Source organism: Carlito syrichta, unplaced genomic scaffold (assembly GCF_000164805.1).
Source record: "Carlito syrichta isolate Samal-C Ts95f unplaced genomic scaffold, Tarsius_syrichta-2.0.1 Scaffold311991, whole genome shotgun sequence".
Taxonomy (NCBI): domain Eukaryota; kingdom Metazoa; phylum Chordata; class Mammalia; order Primates; family Tarsiidae; genus Carlito; species Carlito syrichta.
In genome coordinates this window covers 47,429-68,392 of record NW_007256087.1, presented here as the reverse complement: position 1 = coordinate 68,392, position 20,964 = coordinate 47,429, and the positions used below count along the sequence as shown (strand labels likewise).

General features: G+C 46.2%; 1 protein-coding gene across 1 annotated transcript in view; it reads left to right on the top strand.

Moving 5' to 3' along the window:
• The window catches only part of SSH1 (slingshot protein phosphatase 1), a 36,297-nt gene that overhangs the window by 5,836 nt on the left and 9,497 nt on the right, over positions 1–20,964 (top strand). Inside the window, exons 3-11 of the mRNA XM_021718242.1 lie at positions 2,013–2,077; positions 2,826–2,947; positions 7,805–7,873; positions 9,637–9,702; positions 12,600–12,794; positions 14,038–14,131; positions 15,095–15,223; positions 18,473–18,519; positions 19,919–20,065. Coding sequence (XP_021573917.1) covers positions 2,013–2,077; positions 2,826–2,947; positions 7,805–7,873; positions 9,637–9,702; positions 12,600–12,794; positions 14,038–14,131; positions 15,095–15,223; positions 18,473–18,519; positions 19,919–20,065 — 934 coding nt within the window. The remainder of the gene's footprint in view (positions 1–2,012; positions 2,078–2,825; positions 2,948–7,804; positions 7,874–9,636; positions 9,703–12,599; positions 12,795–14,037; positions 14,132–15,094; positions 15,224–18,472; positions 18,520–19,918; positions 20,066–20,964) is intronic.

The window sequence follows — 20,964 nt, the reverse complement described above, 5'->3', positions numbered from 1 at the left end:
CTGAGCAAGTTTCTAATGATCTGGACCCTCCCTGAGGCAAGAAGTGCAATTTGGACATCATATGTCACCCTGCCTTACAATGAGAAGGATGCTTTTGCAAAAGGAACAAGCACAATGTTTGCTTCTGGAGCATTTGAGTGTGTAAGCAGTATTACTCCTTCTGAGGTTCTAATTGTGATCTTTAGAATTTTTTTTTTTTTTTGTCAGAGTCTCACTCTGTCACCCAGGCAGGAGTGCAGTGGCATGCTCACAGCCACCCCAGCCTCCACCTGCTGGGCTCAGGTGATCCTTCTGCCTCAACCTTCCAAGCTGCTGGATCCACAGGTGTGTGCCACCGTGCCCAACTAATTTTTTGATTTATTATAGAGACGAGGTCACACCATGTTGCCCAGGCTGGTCTTGAATCTGTGGGTGCAGGCAGTCCTCTCGCCTCGGCCTCCCAAAGTGCTGGGATTACAGGGGTTAGCCACCACACCTGGTGAGAATTTTTTTTAAAGAAATTATTTGGAATGTAGCTCAAAATTGAAACTGATACCGACTTCTATGAGTTATTTCTTGACCTTTCTTATAGATCAGCAACATCTTTATAGATGAACCTTTTCTTCAGAAAAAAAAAACCATGAAAAATTATAAAGCAAAATGTATAAGCTAAAGGACAGAGCAGCATTAGAGTCATACTTGCTACTTTCTAATCAGGTACCTCAGTTACAGCTTTACCCCACTGTATGCCCTTCTTCTCTTAGATACTCTTGCTTGGCTGGGAGTCACTTCAGTGGTAAGAAGCTTTCCTCACTGTACCCAGAGACACCTCCTAAACTCTGGGGCAGATTAGAGGGGTTCAAAAGCCAGCCCGCAAGGTGGGCATATAACATTAATAAGGATACCTGATCCCAAACCAGGCAAAGTGAGGACCAAAGAGAGGCCCAATGATGACCACTTATGCACCTAATCCTGAGTTGTAATCCACATCTTTAAAATAAAATAATAAAAAAAATAAGGCTGGAAAAATAAATGCTATACAGATGGTGCTCTCTCTTGGAGGAAAAAAAAAGTCAGTTCTGGATTACAACTACATTTTTTTTTTTTTTGAGTCAGACTCTCACTCTGTTGCCCAGGCTGGAGTGCAGTAGCATGTTCACGGCCAGCCACCCCAGCGTTGACCTGCTGGGCTCAGGTGATCTTTCTGCTCAGCCTTCCAAGTAACCAGAACTACAGGTGCATGCTACCATGCCCATCTAATTTTTTTTTTTGATATATTGTAGAGATGAGGTCTCACCAAGTTGCCCAGGCTAGTCTCGAACCCGTGGGCTCAGGCAATCCTCTTGCCTTGGTCTCTCAAAGTGCTGGGATTACAGGCTTGAGGCACTGTGCCTGGCCACTGCTTCTTTGAAATAATGAAGGAAAAAATTAATTTTTGGCAAGAAAAGAGAAAATAACAGACTGTTGTCTACGTGAATTATTTGTAACCTAGAGGTGCCCAACATATAGCTACTATCTATAGAGTCACTTAAACATTTCCCCCTGCCCCCAGTTGTAGAAATGATATCTGTCTCTTATGGAAAATACAGAATAGTCTGAAGAGGAAAAATGACACTCTATCCTTTTTTTCTCAGATTAACTCTTATAAATACCTTACTTCCAGCCATGGGTGTAGTTTCTGGCTACCCCAACCTGCCAACTGGTATTTGTTTGAGTGAAATAACATTTTTTTCTAGACTTGTCTGTATTTTCCAAATTTTGTATTTTAAAAAAAAACCTATATTGCACATATTTCAGAAAATAAAAGCAACTGTTAATAATTATAGTTAAGTAAGCTCTATGTCACCCGTCCTCATCATTCAATACTCATGGGTAGAGTTGGAGAAACCAAAACTGTAAGTTTCTGGGATGTTTCTTCTGTAGTGTAGGTAGACTTCTGAGTCTTCTTCCAGACCTTCAAAATGAGCCTTCCAGAGGATTTTTCTAGGAAGTAGGTGGGAGCCCTTTTAGAACTTTCTTCATTGATCCAACAGGTGACCTGCCTCAACATCTTCAAGTAATGATCAACCTTCTGCGTTGTGAAGACAGAATCAAGCTGGTAAGAAGTGATGAGAGTAGCACGTTTTAATTTTTAATTGTGAAACTTGGTGGGGAACCATTCATGAACAAGAGCTGGAAAAACTTTATACATTACCCCAGATTCTCCCAAATCGTGCCCAAAAGCTGAAGCCAGGTTTACTCTTCAGTACCCCAGAGGGGCCAGGGGAGGGAGGAACCAGGTCTCTTGCAAATTGTGCTAAGTGAGAAGTTTCTTTCTCTGGATTTCATTTGTTCGCTTATTTTGCGTGTCTCCTTTGAGCCAGGCTCTGCCCTGGTGCTAGGGATGTAAACGAGACCTGGCTTTTGCCTTCAAGGATTTCACCTTCTTTTGTAACTCACAGAGGGAAGGGTAGAAAACTAATGTTCATTCTTTTCTTTTGTTTGAGTTGGAGTCTCACTTTGTTACCCAGGCTGGAGTGCGGTGGCATGCTTACAGCTATTGCAGCCTCCACCTGCTGGGCTTAGGCGAGCCTTCCGCCTCAGCCTTTCAGGTAGCTGGAACTACAGGCACACACTTTCACGCCTGGCTAATTTTATCGTAGAGATGAGGTCTTGCCAAGTTGCCCAGGTGGGTCTCAAACTCGCGGGCTCAGGCAGTCCGCTCACCTCAGCCTCCCAAAGTGCTGGGATTATAGGCGTGAGCCACCGTGCCCAGCTAAAACTAACATGCTTGACTTAGGTGTGGGGACAGGAGGGAGGTACTGTCTCCAAAGGCAGCCATTGAGAGCATCTCTGCCCCGTTTCAGGCTGTGCGCTTGGAGAGTGCCTGGGTGGACCGGGTGCGGTACATGGTGGTGGTGTACAGCAGCGGGCGCCAGGACACGGAGGAGAATATCTTGCTGGGAGTGGACTTCTCCAGTAAGGAAAGGTGAGTCTGATGGGATAGTGGGTCCCTTCTGCGAGGCGGGCAAGAGCTGCTGCTGGAGAAAGGCTTCCATGGTCCCACATCCACGTGAGATAAGGGAGAGATTAGACCTGAGAATGGTGGGGCGTGGGGGGAGACTGAGGTTCTGAGAACGACAGGGCATGTATTTCAGCTCTTGTATGCTGAGCACTGTGCCAGATCCAGTCTCTGCTGCCAGGGAATTCAGGGTCGACTGAGAGGATAGAAAGTTCCACTGTGCTTAGAGGATTAACACTAGGTGTTGCAGTGAGAAGCTCCTTAGCCAGGAGTGCTTCCTGAAGGAGGTGAAGGAGTGGTTCTCTGAACACCAAAGAGCACACTGGAGTCAGCCAAGTAGAGCAGGGCAGATGCCTTCTGGGCAGGCAACTCATCTAGAAATGTGTGATTGGTAGGCTTTGTCTCAAGCACCTGACCCAGTAGTGCTAGTCCACGGATTCCCAAGGACTTCATGGCAGGTCCTTGGTCAGAGGCTTTAGGAGAGGCTTGGAATTTCCCACTAACTGTAGGTTAAGTAATTATATCATAAACCTTATTATATGTGTGATGCGACGGTGTATGGCTCCCCTGACATCTAGGATAAATTGATGTTTGTGAGATCATCGCAGATCTGAATTTGTTAAAACTAGATACAGCAAGGTCAGGCATGATGGCTCACGCCTGTAATCCCAGTACTTTGGGAGGGTGAGGCAGGAGGATTGCTTGAGCCCAGGAGTTCAAGACCAACCTAGAGAACATAGTGAGACCTCATCTCTACTAAAAATAAAAAAAATAACTGGGCATAGTGGTGTGCACCTGTAGTCCCAGCTACTTGGGGGGCTGAGGCAGAAGGATTGCCTGAGCCTAGGAGGTTGAGGCTACAGTGAGCTGTGATTATGCTACTTCACTCCAGCCTGAGTGACAGAGTGAGGACCTGACTCAAAAAACAGCAAACAAACAAAAAACTAGATTAAAGTACAATCTCTTAATTAATCATTCATTAAGCATATAATATGTTTACATTCTCCTGTGTATGAAGCAATGAGCAGCAGTATGCACAATCTTGAGCCCAAGGGGTCCATAAGTTTAGTTTAGAAGATGCCACAACCAGATATGAGAGGAAGCGGGTCGGTGGGGGAGAGGTACTAGGGTTTTGTGAGAAGCCTGGAGGGGGTGGAGGAGGCTGTTGAGAGCACATGGCAGAGACTTTCTGGAGGGTATGGTTCCCAAGCCATCTTAAAGGATGAGGGGCAATACGGCAAGTTCCCAGTCTAGGCAGAGTAGGGAGAGGCATTTGAAGAGCATTTCAGCCAGAATCAGCAGCAGAGGAAGTGAGTCAGGGAGCATGAGTGGCATGGTGACTGTGCAGTCTTCTCTTGTTCCCATGAGAGCTTCTATGAGTCCCATGCCAGCGACTAAGACTCAGCTGCTTGTTAGAGGTAAACGAATAAAAAGGGGAGGACGTTTCTTTTATGAATTGCCCCTCCCTCTAATACATAAAAAATGACCTCATGAGAAAACTGCCTGCGAACACATGGGGACTGGAGTTTGGGCTGGCACCTGTGGCCTTGGGCTGATCGGGGAGCTGGGTCTGGAAGAATGCGTGGTACACCGTGTGTTAGGAGCACCATGCAGAGCCCCCTGGAGAGCCCCCTGGAGAGCTGAGGCTTGGTCATTATGTCGGGAGACCACCAGGCAGGTGCTCTTAGGCTGGCCTGAGCTGGGCTTTCTGGCTGTGATCCGCATGGCGTGAGGCGTTTGGTGTTTCACAGTGTTGCTGCTGTGCCTGTTCTTCCAGGGGCGGTCCGGCCTTTCTGCACTCTCTCAGGGCAGACTTCTTTACTCAGCATGGTTTATTCCAGCAGTACTTTACCATTCTGGACTGACATCTGCCCCTCGCGGGCATACCCATCATCGTGGTCCTAACTGTGGGAGCCATGCAGAAGCCCAGTGCTCCTCCCAGGCCCCTCTATTGCTTAGCCATAGAGTCCAGTATGCTTAGCAGAATGCCTCCAGGAACATCCCCTGTGTGTGGGTAGCCCTGCCGCACATTCCGTGTGTGAGGAGTTAGAAGCTCCTGGGGCTGCCGTGACTGTGCCAGGGCCATCCCAGTGAGTAGCCGAGCTGGGACTCAGATTCGAAGTTTTGCCTGGATATCTACCTTGTGCCAGCCCATGCATTCCTTCCCAACGTGCGGCCCTTCTCTCCCATGCACTGCCTCACTGGTTCCTTTATCCTAGCTCGTTGTGTCCATGCTGGGTGACTCTTCCCTGTGCCACATGCCCTGCTGCAGCCCTGAGCATGTCAGGCATGCCTGTGCTCTCACAGAGCTCATGCCAGGGGTCACAGGTGCACGTTGCATGCACACACTCTCCCTTCAGGCCATTCTTTTCCAGCTGGGGTGGACGGACATGTGTACTGGCTCCCACTGACTCTGACGTGCTCTTCCCTGCTGCCCTTTCCTCCCTCTGTCTCCTCCGGGCACCCGGCCTTGCTCCTCGCAGGCCCCCTCTCCTTGTGGTCCTCCTGTCTCCACCGTGCACTCTACTCTCAGGCCCGAGTCTCTGTGCTCTCTGAGCTGAGCCACAGCCTGCCCAGAGGAGCCAACCCTGAGGCCAGGCCTGGTCTCTGGAGGCTGCAGTGGGTAGTTGAGAGGCCACATGAGACAAGCAGGAGTCTGGTGGGGAATGAACTAAGCCAGCCTTCCTGCTGTCAGGCCTGATGCAGCTGTCACCACGCTCGGGCATCCTGGGGGGCTGGAACTGGGTGTTCTGCAGCCCCCACGCTGCCTGGGCACCAGGCTCTCATGTGCTCCCTTTTTTGAAAACAAATCCTGGTCCTCACCAGAAGCCTTTGGCCTGCTGAGGGTGTGATATACTTGTTTTTCTAAATTCCTGCCATGAGATTTTTTTTCCTTAGTTCATTAACAAAGAAAGAGAGGAGCACTGGTCCCAGAGGGCGTCTTCCTAGGGAGCCCGAGTGCAGTGTTGGAAAAGATAGTGTTGGAATGATGGCTGCAGCCAGCTTGCTCACTCACTCGCTTGCTTGGAATTTTATGTCTACATGTGCTTCTTCGGGAGACCCAGGCAGCCACTTGAGGGTTCAGTCATGGATTAATTTTTTGTTTTGGATTTGGGAGAATTTTGAATGCTATGAGCATATACCTCCACGCACTAGTGTTTGTTGTCCATGGGGGCTCGGGACAGGCCTGTCTTCTGCCTGGACCTCCAGGCCCATCCAGCTTCTCTCCTCCCGCAGTGAGGCCCCCAGGACTCTGAGCCTGCTTTCTTCTGGAGTTGCTTCCACTGGCTTTATCCTTAGGGTCATTCTTCCTCTAACAGATCCAGTTTCCATACCTGCATTTCCCTTCCCTCCTTCCCATATATAGAACCCCATAGGCCCGCCTTCCTTATAGAAATAGTACTCTTAACTATTATAGGACTACTAGAAATTTGCACAAATACTAGGTGTGGGATGACAGACGGTTTGCAGAGCTGTCACAGCCATACGTGGTCTCTGCTTCATGCTTTTGGCTTTAGTTTAAGGCCAGGGGCGGAGGTCCTTCTTGGACTCCTCCTGCTGGTGGAGTGCTCACCAGTCCTTTGGCCATCTCTGTGCTTAAGCGAGGCCAGCTGAGGGGTTTAGGTGTCCCCCTTGTTTCACATGGGCAGCTTTGTCCCTGCCGCCGCTGCCTGCCCTGAACTGTCCACCTCCTGGCCTGGGCCAGGCTTTGCTCCCCTGGCTTGTGTTCGTTCTCTGCAGCTCTTTGTGCCATGACCTGCCTTCTGCCCAGTCCTGGTGAGGGTCAGCAGTGTTCAGGTCTGGTCTTCCTGCACGTACCTGGGACATGTGGCTTTTCCCACATCAGACTTGGGCTCCAAGGGGACCCCTTCATTGCCTCCTCCTGGCTCTGACACAACCACAGCCTCCAGAGCTCCTCGGGGCTCAGCATACACGTTAGTCCATCAAGAGTGAGAAGGACTACAGAGTGGGGCCTGGGAGTTTCCCCAGCCCAGAGGCTTTCTAATCAGTTGGAAGGCCTTGAAACTCCCTTCTTCACAGTGTAGGAGTACAGAGTTGAAAGGGTTGCTGCCCTGGAGGAAGAGCTGGTCTGTGAGCCCCAGAGGCCCTGTCCCGGGGTACATGGACATGTGACAGTACTCCCTGAGAGAGCTGTTAAGTGGCCGCAGAGATAGAAGCTCAAGACTCCCAAGGTCATGGGAGCTGGCCCTTGACTCTGTTACGTGGTTTCTCACAAGCCAACTCTTTCTTAAATGCCTGAAGAATTTTTGTAATAATCCAAGGAGACCCTCTGATAAAGCCTTTCTTCCCTTCTGTGTTTTTCAGTGGCGCCAGTTGCTAAAGTCATTAGGTATCATTTCACTGTTAGGATGGGCAAAACAAAACCGGATTAAGCTAGTTTGTAAAACAGTAGCTACATGAAAGGTACAAAAGCACAGGTCCTAGAGTGAATGCCAGCAATGGGGTGAGCTCTCTCCCCTGCCCTGCCACCCCTGATAAGGCTGGGGCTGGCTGTGGGGACTTGTCCGTATACCCCAGAATACATATGGCCCCTGCCAGCACAGCCCAGCCCAGCCCTCGGCGGCTTCTCCATGTGTTGCGGTGAAGCCTTAGCTGAGCATTTATATATGGAGTTGCATCCACAGGGCCATCCCAGCTCAGGGGTAAACTGTCTCCATGCAGATAGCCTAAGAGCTCCTCCCAGCTCCACCCAAGTGGGATCTCCTGCATGAGCTGGAAAGCCTGGGCAAAGAGACAGAGAAGGAAGACCGTGCATGTGTGTGGGTGGGCGCTGACTCTACACATCTTCTCTTCCCCCTATAGTAAAAGCTGCACCATTGGGATGGTTCTCCGACTGTGGAGTGACACGAAAATCCATCTTGATGGAGATGGGTAAGGAGATTGCTTTGAAATATTTTTTCACTGTAGACTTTGAAACACAAGCTGGTTTGGACATCCATGGATAATCACTAGCACAGAGTCACATGTGTGACAGGTTTATTCCAGAAGAAGAACTATGGCTGCCTTTGAGTAAACTTCCCAAGGAGGGGAAATTTTGGGTATTCTCTGAGGGAGCTGAGGTCATGAAGTATCAGTGGAAGCATATTACAGGAGACCTGCACTGTACAAAGTTCAAGACAGCAGTAAGATGATGTTCATCCACTTACCCTGATTTGCCTGGCAAATGCTCACTATATGCCCTCCATGGGGCTATCCCTGAAAGTTTATAGGTGAATGTGATGCAACAGAAGCCCACTTGCTTTGGGAGTGTGGGCAGCCACATGTGAGTAACAGCTACTGTGGTGTTTCAAGCACCATTTTGGGGGCTGTGGAGGAGGAATTGTCCAGTTGGGCAGGTAATCAGGGGATGAATGGCCATCTGGGTTCTGTGCATTCACTCCCAAGGAAATGCATGGGTGCCATGAGGGGTAGAAAGAGACCGAATAGGAGGTTGTCTCTGCAGTGGAACCCCACGCAGGTTAGTTTCATTGTCTCATGGGTAAGATGGGAAAGGAAAAATAAAGACCTGACTTGATGAAGTGATAGGATTATAAGGCTATTTTTTTCCTATTTAAAATTTATATTAATGTTTTATATTAATATTATTTTTACTGACATATTAATATCTCTTGATTATTTTCCATGCAGTTCCATGAGTGTATTTTCCACATATAATCTATGGGAATTACTAAAAGACTGGCTGGATATGTGGAGCAGGAGGCAGTGGTGGGCAGGGACAGTTGTAGGAACATAGAAGAGATGTTGAATGCTGGCCTTGCCTCGCACCCTTTGCTGGGCTTTCAGTTTTTGGTAGAGCTCACATTGCTGGGTTAAAAGCAGGCCTTTGGGCTGGGCTCAGTGGCTCAGTCTGTGATACCAGCACTTTGGGAGACCCAGGCAAGTGGATTGCCTGAGCCTGTGGGTTCAGGACCAGCCCTGGCAACTTGGCAAGACCTGTCTCTACAATAAATAAGAAATTATCCAGGCATGGTAGTGCACGCCTGTAGTTCTGGCTACTTGGAAGACTGAGGTGGAAGGATCTCTAGCGCCCACCAGGTCGACGCTGGGGTGCAGTGTGTCACTGCACTCCAGCCTGAGCAACAGATTGAGACTCCAACTTAAAAAAAAAACAAACAGGCCTTCATAGGCCAGGTGTAGTGACTCACGCCTGTAATTCCAGCACTTTGGGAGGCTGAGGTGGAGGGTTGCTGGAGACCAGCCTAGGCAACATAGTGAGACCTTGTCTCTACAAAAAAAAAAAAAAAAAAAAAAAAATTAAAAAATTAGCTGGGCTTCGTGGCACACACCTGTAGTCCCAGCTACTTGGGAGGCTGAGGCAGGAGGATCAGTTGAACCCAACGGGTTGAGACTGTGGTGAGCTGTGATTGTGCCACTGTACTCCAGCCTGGGAGACAAAGTGAGACCCTGACTCAGGAAGAATAAAGAAAAAGAACAGGCCTTCCTTGTTTGAGCACATACTGCTTTCTGGTTTTGCCTTTGTCTCTGGTGCAGTGGGGGCTGTGATCCGTCATCAGACAAGTGAGGTGTGCTTATTCTTAAGCGTCCACAGTGGGCCTACTTCTGTCATCTCAAAGTGATTTGATTGAAAGGGTCTGATTTCTCACCAGAGGTATCTTTCTGTTTTTCATTCTCAGTGGGTTCAGTGTGAGCACAGCAGGAAGGATGCACATATTTAAGCCTGTCTCTGTCCAGGCCATGTGGTAAGTGTGCTCTTAGGAACTTTTAACTTCTTAGATATATATTTTTTAGCTGATAGCACATCATGAATAGAAAATCTCCTTTGCCCAGGCACAGTGGCTCATGTTTGTAGTCCCAGCACTTTGGGAGGCTGAGGTGAGAGGATTGCCTGAGCCCAGGAATTCTAGACTGGCCTGGGCAACATGGTGAGACCTTGTCTCTCTAAGAAATAAAAATATTAGCTGGGTGTGATGGTGCGTGCCTGTCATCCCAGCTACCTGGAAGGCTGAGGTGGGAGGATTACCTGAGCCCAGCAGACTGGGGCTGTGGGGTTGGCTGTGATTGTGCCATTGCATTCCAGTCTGGGCAACAGAGTGAGACTCCAACTCAAAAAAAAAAAAAAAAGACAGAAAGAAAAAGAAACCCCCTTCCACTGAGAAGCTCATTCAGATGCAAACACTTATGCATGTCTACCATTTTAACTGTTTCTAAGTGTAAATTCAGTAGCATTGAGTACATTGACAGTGTTTTACAACCATGACCACTCTCCATTTTCAGAACTTTCTCATCATCCCAAATAGAAACTCCATGCATTAAATAATAACTTCTTCTTTTTCCCTGCCTCTGGTAACCTGTACCCTACTTTCTGTCTCTGTGATTTCTACTACTCTGAGTACCTCATGTAGATGGAACGATACGATGTTTGGTCTTCTGTGTCTGGCTTTCACTTAGCATCATGTTGTCAAGGTTCATCCCTGTTGTAGCATCTATCAGTATTTCCTTCCTTTTTAAGACTGAATAATATTCTATTGTGTGGATAGACCATATTTTATTTACTTGTTTGTCAATTGATGGACATTTGGGCTGTTTCCACCTTTTGGCTATTGTGAATCATGCTGCTGTGAGTGTTACTGGTTTGTGTCCCTGCTTTCAATTCTTTTAAGAAGATACCGAGAAATAGTTTAACTGCCAAACTATTTTCTGCAGTGTCGACATCATTTTGCTTTTCTTCCTATAAAGCAGTGTTTCAGTTTTTTCATATCCTTGTCGACTCTTGTTATTTTTCATTCTTAAAAATAATTTCCATCTTAGTGGGTATGAAATAGTATCCCATTGTGGTTTTGATTCACATTTCCCCCATGACTATTTGTCATGAGCATTCTTTCATGTGCTTATTGGCCATTGGCCATGCGTTTGTCTTCTCTGGAGAAATGTCTGTTTCAGTCCTTTACCCATTTTTAAATTGGGTTTGCTTTTTTTTATTGTTGAAGGTGTGTTCTTATATCTCTGTAGCTCCTGCTGACAAGATGTTGCTCTGGCATAAATTCATGTATCCGCTGTACCTGGCACAGTGTGAGCACTCAGTTCGCCCATGAAAGAAACAGCACTCTGCTAGACTCTGGGCACTTGGGGAGTCATAAATGGACGTAATTCTGTCATCACAGGGTTTAAAGTCTGTGAAGAGGAGTGGCCACAAATATATGAACAGAGCCTTGTTATACAAAGGAGTGCTGGGAGGGGTGTTTTCACAGGACGTCAGGCTATGGAATATTTACTGCAGGTCCTGGAACCTGGGTGGGAGCAGGACTTCCCAGGGAACATTCTGCCTTTAGGACGAGGCAGCATTGGGGTGAATAGGCTACAATCACAGTTCCTGAACTTGGCTCGTTTTATATCTTTGTCTTCCTTGGAGGGTTACGCAAACTGTTCATGCAGCAAACTCGACACCACAGTCTCCTTTGAATACTCTGAAAAAAGACACAGGGAGACAGCTGGTATCATAAGAAGTGTTCTGTCCAGTGTTTTTACATGATTCAACTTCTCTCTGGGACCGTGAATGTCATGCAGGATTCTCCTGTGGTTGCAGGTTAAAGTGTGCTTCATCTGCACCCCCTCTTAACTCACATGGCAGTCAACTCAGGATCATTTTGGGGAAAATCATGAAATCATAATTCTGGATGAGGAGCCCACAGATGTCCCAGGTGTTTCTCTGGGTTTCTGAATAATATGTTGCCGACAGGCAAGTAAATAATAGGCTCACGTGTTTTTCTAAAAACTTTGGAAACAGAACTAAATTTAGTCAGCATTCAGCCTCAGTGTGTTCTCTCAGCCATCCTACAGATGGGACGGATTATGTGCAGTTGGAGAAGCAAAGTGGATTTTTAGTATTTCTTTATGCCACCGCTGAGCTGTTCTCTGACGATCCCTTCATCTCAAGGCTTCACTCTTCCATCTTCATTGATGCCTAGTTCGTCCCATTCACTAAGAGAATTTCAGCCTATCTTTTTGTAAAAAGAAATAAAAGAGAGTGACTAAGTAAAACGCACACATTTTAAATAGTTTCTTCTGCCTCATTCTGCTTCCCTAAACCTCTTCTTCAATTAGTTTGTGTATTAAGATGAGTTTCTAGAATTCATTTTCTAAGAAATCTAAGCATCTCTGCTAGTTAGAAATTAAATTTTTTAGAATGCAGTCACAAGTCTCTGTTGCATATTAAAGACTTTTCTCTCCAGTTGCCAGACTTAATTGTGGTTCCTATGTTCAAGGCTATCACAGCTTCAGAAGTAAACCTTAATTCTTTGGAGTTAATTGATGGAATGTAAAATAACGTGTGAACTAACCTGATTGGAAGAGTTATGAAGTTTGCGGTTGGTGTTTCTTTTTCTCCTTTTTGGAGATGGTGAGGGATGTTCTGTCCACTTTTGGACTCAGTGACTGTGTCATGGGGACTAGCTCTGGGATCTGACAGGTGGGAAGTTTCCAGCTGCCGTGTATCCCCCACATGCCTTCTGTGTAAGCACTACACCAAGAGTGAGTCCTTTGGGAACTACCCTCTCCGGTCCCCATTTGAAAGCTTTTGTTGGGAAAACCCAGTCCTCCTTCTGCCTTCCCAGGCCTTACCCTCTCCCCCCTCACCCAGGTCTGCCCTGCAGGTGCTCCACAAGGCCTGCGAAGTGGCCCGCAGGCACAACTACTTCCCCGGGGGCGTAGCTCTCATCTGGGCCACCTACTATGAGAGCTGCATCAGCTCGGAGCAGAGCTGCATCAACGAATGGAACGCCATGCAGGACCTGGAGTCCACACGGCCTGACTCCCCGGCCCTGTTTGTTGACAAGTAAGTGCGGTGGCACCTCCTGTGCGAACCCGCCAGTGCCCACTGGGGCCTCCCTCATTTACTCCCATCCTGTGCCTGACGCTGAGCCTGCAGGAGGTCAGACTTTCTGTGGGATCCCTTCATCGAGAGCTGCCTTTCCCAGAACTTTAAAGCTAGTCTGTAACATGACCCTCCCCCCTGCAAAAAAAATTATTGACAGATGTGGTGAATATATTTCTGGGGGTGAATCCATAACTTCCGCTAGTTTTTCAAAGGAATGTGTGGCCCTGTATGTCACCAGTAACTCGTAGTGCTCTATGGTCTGGCCTTTCCTTGTCAGATTGCCACAAACTTCATTCCCAAAGTCCCCTCCCCCGCTCTTAGGAGAGTTATGAATGTGACCTCTGCTTCCTTGGAACCTATAACACAACTACTGAGGGCATCCTGCCTTAGCAGCGGCAGTGGTGAGTCGCATGATCGGTGTCACATGACCTCTGATAGTGCTGGCGTGGCCGGAGGCCACACTCCTTGAAGCCTGGCTGAGAAAGAGGAAGCTGATTGCTCCACTCTCTTGGTCAGGACCCCAGAGTGTTGAATTCCTCCAGGACACTTGTATTTTCGGAGGGCTGTGGACAAACTGCAGCGTGCTCAGAGGGAACCACCTGAATGAAGGAAGCTGTCACACGAGGCCCCAAAGAGACCATGAGACAGTTTGGGAGAAGGATACTTGCTCTGAGTATTTGAAGGGTCATCATGGAGAAGGATTATCCTGGTCTGTGTGGCCCCAAGAGTTAAAACTAGAGTTGTATGCAGGGAAATACATACATTTTGATTCTGTGTGAGAAGGAGATCATGAGAACTGGCCACCACGGGGCCTGTCTGCCTCGGGATGCAGTGAGGTCCTTATACCCAGAAATGCTCAGGCAGAGACCAAAGGGCCCAAGGGCATGGAGACGGTACAGTGGCTGTTCCAGCGTCCTGCCTAGAGAGTGTCTGACGCTGTAGGGCCTGAATGAAGAGTGAGTTTCCAAAGTGACACCCGTCCGATGGATCTGCTCTCCACTCTGTTGACTCCTATGGGAATTCTAGAGATGGAGCGAGTTTTCTGTGTCCCTCTCCCAATCTCTGAAGAGCATGCAGTCCCAGAAGTGAGCTTCTTGTGCCAAGCCACACCCTGTTTAGACCCAGGAGCATCTGGCTTCTGTAACCTCTGACCTCAGGTTTCCCATAGTTCTGTACTCTCCTAAACTTTTTTTCTTTCCAGGCCAACTGAAGGGGAAAGGACGGAGCGCCTCATTAAAGCCAAACTCCGAAGCATCATGATGAGCCAGGATCTAGAAAACGTGACCTCCAAAGAAGTAAGAGCACTCCCCCCTTCCTAACAGGCCAGAGGTCCTATGTGTTTGTGTGTCCTGCTGTCAAAAGCATGGCAGAAGTGACCTGGCACCAGGTTGTCTTTACAACCTGCCTATCTGCTCCCTGGGCTTTCTTTTGCCTCATTCTACCCTGATGGCAGGGCTCAGTGGAAATCTCACAGACCTTGGAGTCAAACTCTAGTTTGACTTCAGATCTGCTGCTTAGCGACTGTGAGACTTTGAGCAGATTTCTTGACCTTCCTGAGCCTCACCTATGTGACCTTTGGTGGGAATTCCACAAGATCTGTAGAAACACTGAGAAACATTTACCTGTTGACACCTGCTCTTCTTCCTTCTTCTGCCTCATATTACCTTGACTTTCACGGAAGATGCAGCAAACTGATTTCTCCTTAGGACTGCAACTGATTGGCAAGTTGCAAATTCTGTACCTTCTCTTTGCCTTTTAATGTTTTCCTGGATCACTTTTTTCCATTGCTTTTTGTTCAAGGAATGCATGGAATCATAACAGCTTAAACTACCTGGGTAGTTCTCAGAGGTTGAAATTGCCATTTTAAAAAGTCATATGTAATCTTTTTATTACTTAATAGATTTAAAAATTATATTTTGATACCTTCCTAAGCAAAATGGAACTGATCTTAGATTCTGTGATGTATTTAATATTTAATTGTAAAAGTGCTGTAAACTTAGCAGAAAAGATCTCATGGAAATCAGATTTCTTATTTGACATAATAAGCTTTCCCCAGTTGGGCTTACTTTTAGGCTAAGTAACCTTCATTCTTGCCATCCACACATGTGTGCCGCACATGTCTAATGTATTATTCGGGGAAGAACACACACATACCTTTTTTGGAGACAGTCACAGTTTGCGTTGTAACTTTCAATTCTTTGAAGGTGGACAACTGCTTTCTTTAACAAATCACTTTTTCTGCTGTTTTCCATCCTCAGATCCGTAATGAATTAGAGAAACAGATGAACTGTAACTTGAAGGAATTCAAGGAATTCATAGACAATGAGATGCTACTGATCTTGGGACAGATGGACAAGCCCTCCCTTATCTTCGACCATCTATATCTCGTAAGAGGCACGGCTGTGGCAGTGTTTGGTTTGGTGAACATAAATCAGACCCTGATTGTTTGGATCTTGCAGCAAGTTGGAGAGGAAAAGCAGGCACAAAACTTGAGTTACTGGAGCCTCCCTCTCGACTGACGGGAATGCCCCTCTGATCCCTTCTCCGGCCTGCAGCCTACTGGTTTCCTCTAGAGCCAGAGGTTGGAGATGTGGTTCCCAGCTGTTCTGCAGGGAGTTGCTTGGGAGCCATTTGGCATAGTCAGTGGCAGGTGTCCTCAGATTCTCTCAAACCTCTGTCTTCTTCGATCACTAACATACAGGCCTCATCCAGTTACTTCCGAATGGTTCGTGGGCTACAACACCCCAGCTACTAAAGAATACATATTCACCAAATCCCAGAATTATGCCTAGGCCTCCTGAGACATAAGAAATGACAGGAAAGAAAGATCACACAGCTGAAACCCAGCTTTCCTCCCAAGCTTGTTCAAACAACAACTCCCCTGCCCTGATTCCAGAGCCCTTTGGAGGTGCCTTCCCCGGATCCTGTAGCTCCGGGTGGGTAGTACTGACCCCCTGCACCTCTGTGGCTTGCTCAAATTATCTTAGTGTTGTAAATTTCCATAGAAGGCAACTGGCAAAGTCGGAATATAGAGCAAGGCATGTTGCTAAAATTAGAGAGACCATGTGGTGTCATGAAAAGCAGACCCTCTTGGACCTGAGTTCCCACTCCTCAGCCTCACCAGCTGTGTGAGTCAGAGCAAGTCACTTTGCCTCTCTTATTCTTCAGCCTATACCTCATGGGAGGATTATAGAGGATTCAGGGAAATACAAGCTGGGCACAGTGGCTTGAAATGGTATCCCTGGTTCCTGGAGAGGCTGAGGTGGAAGGAGCACTTGAGCTCAGGAGTTCAAGACCAGTCTGGTCAACGTCTCTAATATTTTAAAGGAAAATAAAATACATATTTAAAGCACCAAGTGCACTTTCTGTAATGCTGATAAATGGTGACCATTGTTGGAGGAGAAAGCTCTTCTTGGGGAAGCTGAGGAAGTGCATTTGCCACTAGGGACGTGAATGACTGCTGCCTGTAGGAATTAAGAGTTGTCCAAATGTGTCTGTCATGGTTGTCTATAAATGGATAGCTTTATATATATATATATATATATAAAGTGTATTTATATATATAAAGCTATTCACATAGACTTCATATTTCTATAGTAACATGTATATAAATGTGTGGATTTGAAGCCATCTTGAAAGCTATTTGGGAAGCATTGGACACTAATCTCTGGGAAGTTGATTTCCTTGGCAAAAAGTGAACAAAAGGTACCCTCGTCCCGTCTTTCTCCACTAGGTGGTGGTCACGGCAAGAGGATGCTCACCATCTTAGTGGAGAGTTCTTTACTTTTTCACTGTGATTTGGTGCTTTATGTTACTTTTTCCATGAGAGATAACAAAGGAATTTATGTGTTTGGGCCTCTCCCTCAGATACAAAAGTCCAGCTTGCACTGTACTGCCAGCTTACTTGGGGCCCTGCAGCCCCCGGATCCTGAGGTGTCTGCCCTCTTGGGAGCTTGGGAAAGGATGTCTTTATAGGGAGTCTAAGACGGATTCTTTTGGTTTTTGTGATTCTGGTTGTTTGCGTTTCTTAAGAGCAAAGTGATTTTTTCCCCCTTTTTCATGTTCTTTGAATGCTTGGGAATGGAAGGTTTGTTTTTTAATGATACCATTTTTGAAAGTATTAAATTAAAACATGGCTGGGTGCAGTGGCTCACACCTGTAATTCAAACACTTTGGAAGGCTAAAGCAGGGGGATTGCTTGTGGCCAGGAGTCTGAGACCAGCTTGGGCAACATAGTGAGACCCCTATCTCTACAAAAAACGAAAAAGTTAGCTGGGCATGGTGGTACATGCCCATAGTCCCAGCTACTTGGGAGGCTGAGGCAAAAGGATCGCTTGAGCCCAGGAAGTCGAGGTCATGATTGCACCACTGTACTCCAGGCTGGGTTACAGAGCCAGATCCTGACTCAAAAACATAAATTAGTAGACAAATTAAAACATGTTGCAGAAAGTCTGGAAATAAGTCTAAAAAAGGAGAATAAAGCATTCCCAATTTCACAAATCCAGAAGTAGTCACTGTTAGCATTTGGTATATTTATTTCCATGTCTTTTGTTTTTTTTTTGTTTTTTTTAAATGCATATATGGCTTCTTTAAAAAAGAAAGAGAAAGATGCTGATGCTTATAATCCCAGCACTTTGAGAGACTGAGGTAGGAGGATTGTTTGAGCCCAGGAGTTCAAGACCAGCCTAGGCAATGTAGCAAGACCTCATTTAAAAAAAAAAAAAAAAAAATAGCTGGACATGGTGGCATGCACCTGTAGTCCCAGCTACTCGGGAGGCTGAGGTGGAAGGATTGCCTGAACCTAGGAGGTCGAGACTGCAGTGAGCCATGATTATGCCACTGCATTCCAACCTGAGACCCTGACCTCAAATGGAAAAAAAAAAAGAAAGAAAGAAAAGGGTCATGCTGTTTGTTTACATAGTTTTATAACCTGCTTCTTTTTACATTTTCCCCCTAATGTGCTGTTTCCTTATGTCATTAAATATTCTGCAAAAAATATGATTTATTTTAATGGCTCCATCATGAGGATTCGTCATCATTTATTTTATTAATTTTTTTCCTTTTGGGTGGTTTCCACTGTTTTATTACAAATAACCGTAAATATCTTCGTACCTGTCTCGGTATGAATTCTGATTATTTCCTCAGGGTAGCTTTTTGTAAATGAAATTACCGGGTCAGAGGGTGGGAACTTTTTTAATACTGCCAAAATACTTCCCAGAAAAGATAGAACAATTCCCTGCTTTAATTAGTGGCCTGTGAACATGCCCTTCCCTGGGTGGGAGGTCACAGGTCATTGCCTCTAATTATGGGAGCCCACTGAAATCAGGAAAGGAAGTGGGGAGACAAGGAGCAGGTTCTCCTGGACTTGCTCACCCCTAAAGCCAGGGAGCCAGTGAGGGCCCTGACTCATCCCTCCTCCCTCTCTCCCTGCTTCCTTTCTTTCTGTAACACTTTGGTGATGCAGCAAGTACTCAGGAACCGATTCAAACATCGGCCACTGTTCTTTCTGTTCTCTGAGGCCAAGGGCCCATGAGATAAAGACCTCACCACCAGGCCTAGGGCAAACCATGCACCCCCTAAGCAGCTCCGAGGCTGGCATGTGACACTCACAGGGGTTTGTGTGATCTGTCTCCCAGGGCTCTGAATGGAATGCATCCAATCTGGAGGAACTGCAGGGCTCAGGGTGAGTCTCCTCCCCGTGTCTTTCCCTGTCCTTCCAGGCAGCTTAGAAACCCTCCACTCTGCCATTGAGGGCGAGACCTCGGCCGCCTGCCTGTAACTGCCTGCACCCTGGTCTCTGAAGTGGTTGTGGTGATGCTTTGCATAGCTACACAGATGTGCTTCAAAATGCCACACCCTGAATAATTCACGGAGTTTAGACTTTACTGGAGTCTCCTGTGATTGTGTGTGTCAGGAAGGACATTTCTAAATCATACTCCATTGGAATAGGACAGCCTAGATATTGATTAGGCTCTGAGCTTTCCCCTGCCACCTCTCACTGCCCTGCAGAGTTGCTGCAAATTCCAGGGTGGATGCAGAGATCTGGCCTCTTTGCCATTCAGCAGCCTTGACCCCTGGGCCCTCCTGGCTCCATCAGAGATTATGCTTTTGGGCCTGGTGGGAATCTCGCAACTAAACACTGTGTTGGCCAGAAGCACATGCCTGAGTTGGTCTGAGAAATGCTCAGCAACGGAAATGGAGAATGTTTAAATCTAGACATTCAAGAACAGATGTCTGGACTTTTTTTTTTTTTTTTTAACAACACAGCCACATAATCACCATTCTTTGGGTCTGACCTGATGGCATTCTTGAATTACTACATTTAAAAATCAAGACTAAACAAATCTTAAAATATATCTTTGGAACGACTGGTTAAGATGTATTCTTAAAATGTAAGATAATATGCTCTAGGCTTTGTGTCTTGTTGGGAGTAAATTAATGACTTTTAAAGTTTTTTTAAAAAAGCATGTATAAGTATTCTCCTATGAAGTCTATTTGAAGCATTTTGTAACTCCTGACATTATTTTGTTCTTCCATAAATAAAAGTATTGATTAAGTTTAAAGGACTACAGAACCTGGCTTAGCAGGCCCTTTCAAATACTAATTTATATCTTGTCTTATTTAAAAAGGATTTAAGGCAATTCCCAAGGATATTAAATAATGGATGGACATACTCTTTTTAAAAAACAATTTAAAAGTGGAGACTGGTTTTTAAGTTTTTTTTTAGCTTTTGTGTTCTCACACAAGTTATGAATTTTGAAACCTTAAAGAGTTTAGAAATATACTTACGTAATACATATATTTACTTTCCAGAATGCTTTTGAACTGAATTTTCTTTTGCATAAGGTTTTTAAGAATAAAGAAATGTGGTATGTTAATAAAAATATAATATATGCCTGTCATACAGAGGGCATTTAGAAAATACAAAAAAAAAAAATACTACAAGGAAAAACAAAAATCCCACCACAAATATGTTACCCTTCGTTAATGCTTACTTATTTTTTTCTCTGCCAGTTTTTTATTACTTTTTTTGGTAGTCTCTCATTCTGATTCTCCAAATTTGTGTTTTATTCTCATTGCAGGGTTGACTACATTTTAAATGTCACTAGAGAAATAGATAACTTTTTTCCTGGCTTATTCGCATATCATAACATACGAGTCTATGATGAAGAGACAACAGATCTTCTTGCCCACTGGAATGAAGCTTATCATTTTATCAACAAAGCGAAGTAAGTGGGCGGAGGCACCGTCTGAGGAAGCAGCTGACCAGCAGATGCTAGGTGGCTGAAACCAGTGGTGACCCTAGACACAGGAGTTGACTTGCTGGAGGGCGCATTGATGTCTGAAGCACCTTTGGTTTTAACGGCTTAGCCGTTCTTGTTAGAGGTGTTCATGAGCGTGTTCTCTCCCACCTATTCTTTATTGTGGCATTTGACCCCAGTGTTCCTCACTGAAACTGGTTACAGGCAAGGATGCAACACCCACTGGACATTCTTGGGAGATCTACCCCTGCGGACTCACTGAGCCACAGGTGGGCTGGCACATCTGCAGGCTTAGAGTTCCTCTGGGACTACCTCCCCAAAGAAGACAGCCCAACTGAGTTAGTGTCATGTGGGATGGACAGCCTATCAGAGGTCATGGCCAGCCCCACCGACCCTAGCCCGCCACTGGTTTCACCCACCTCTCATGCTCATTTTATTCTCCTGCCTTATTGAACTCTGCCTTATTGAAGTCAGAAACTGAAAGAGGGATCCCCGTGAAATGCTATCAAAAGAATAACCAGCCAGGCGCAGTGGCTCACGCCTGTACTCCCAGCACTTTGGGAGGAAGATTGCCTGAGTCAGGGGTTCAAGACTAGTCTGGGCAACTTGGCGAGACCTTGTCTCTACAATAAATTAAAAAATTAGCCGGGTGTGGTGGCGCGCGCCTGTGGTTCCAGTTACCGAAAAGGCTAAGGCAGAAGAATCAACTCAGCCCAGCAGGTGGAGGCTGTGGTGGCTGTAAGCATGCCACTGCACTCCAGCCTGGGCAACAGAGTGAGATTACTACTCAAAAGAAAAAGAAAAACCCTTTTGCTTTGTCCCTTCTGGGTCAAAGCTTCAAAATGTGTCCTTAGCAAATCTTAGTT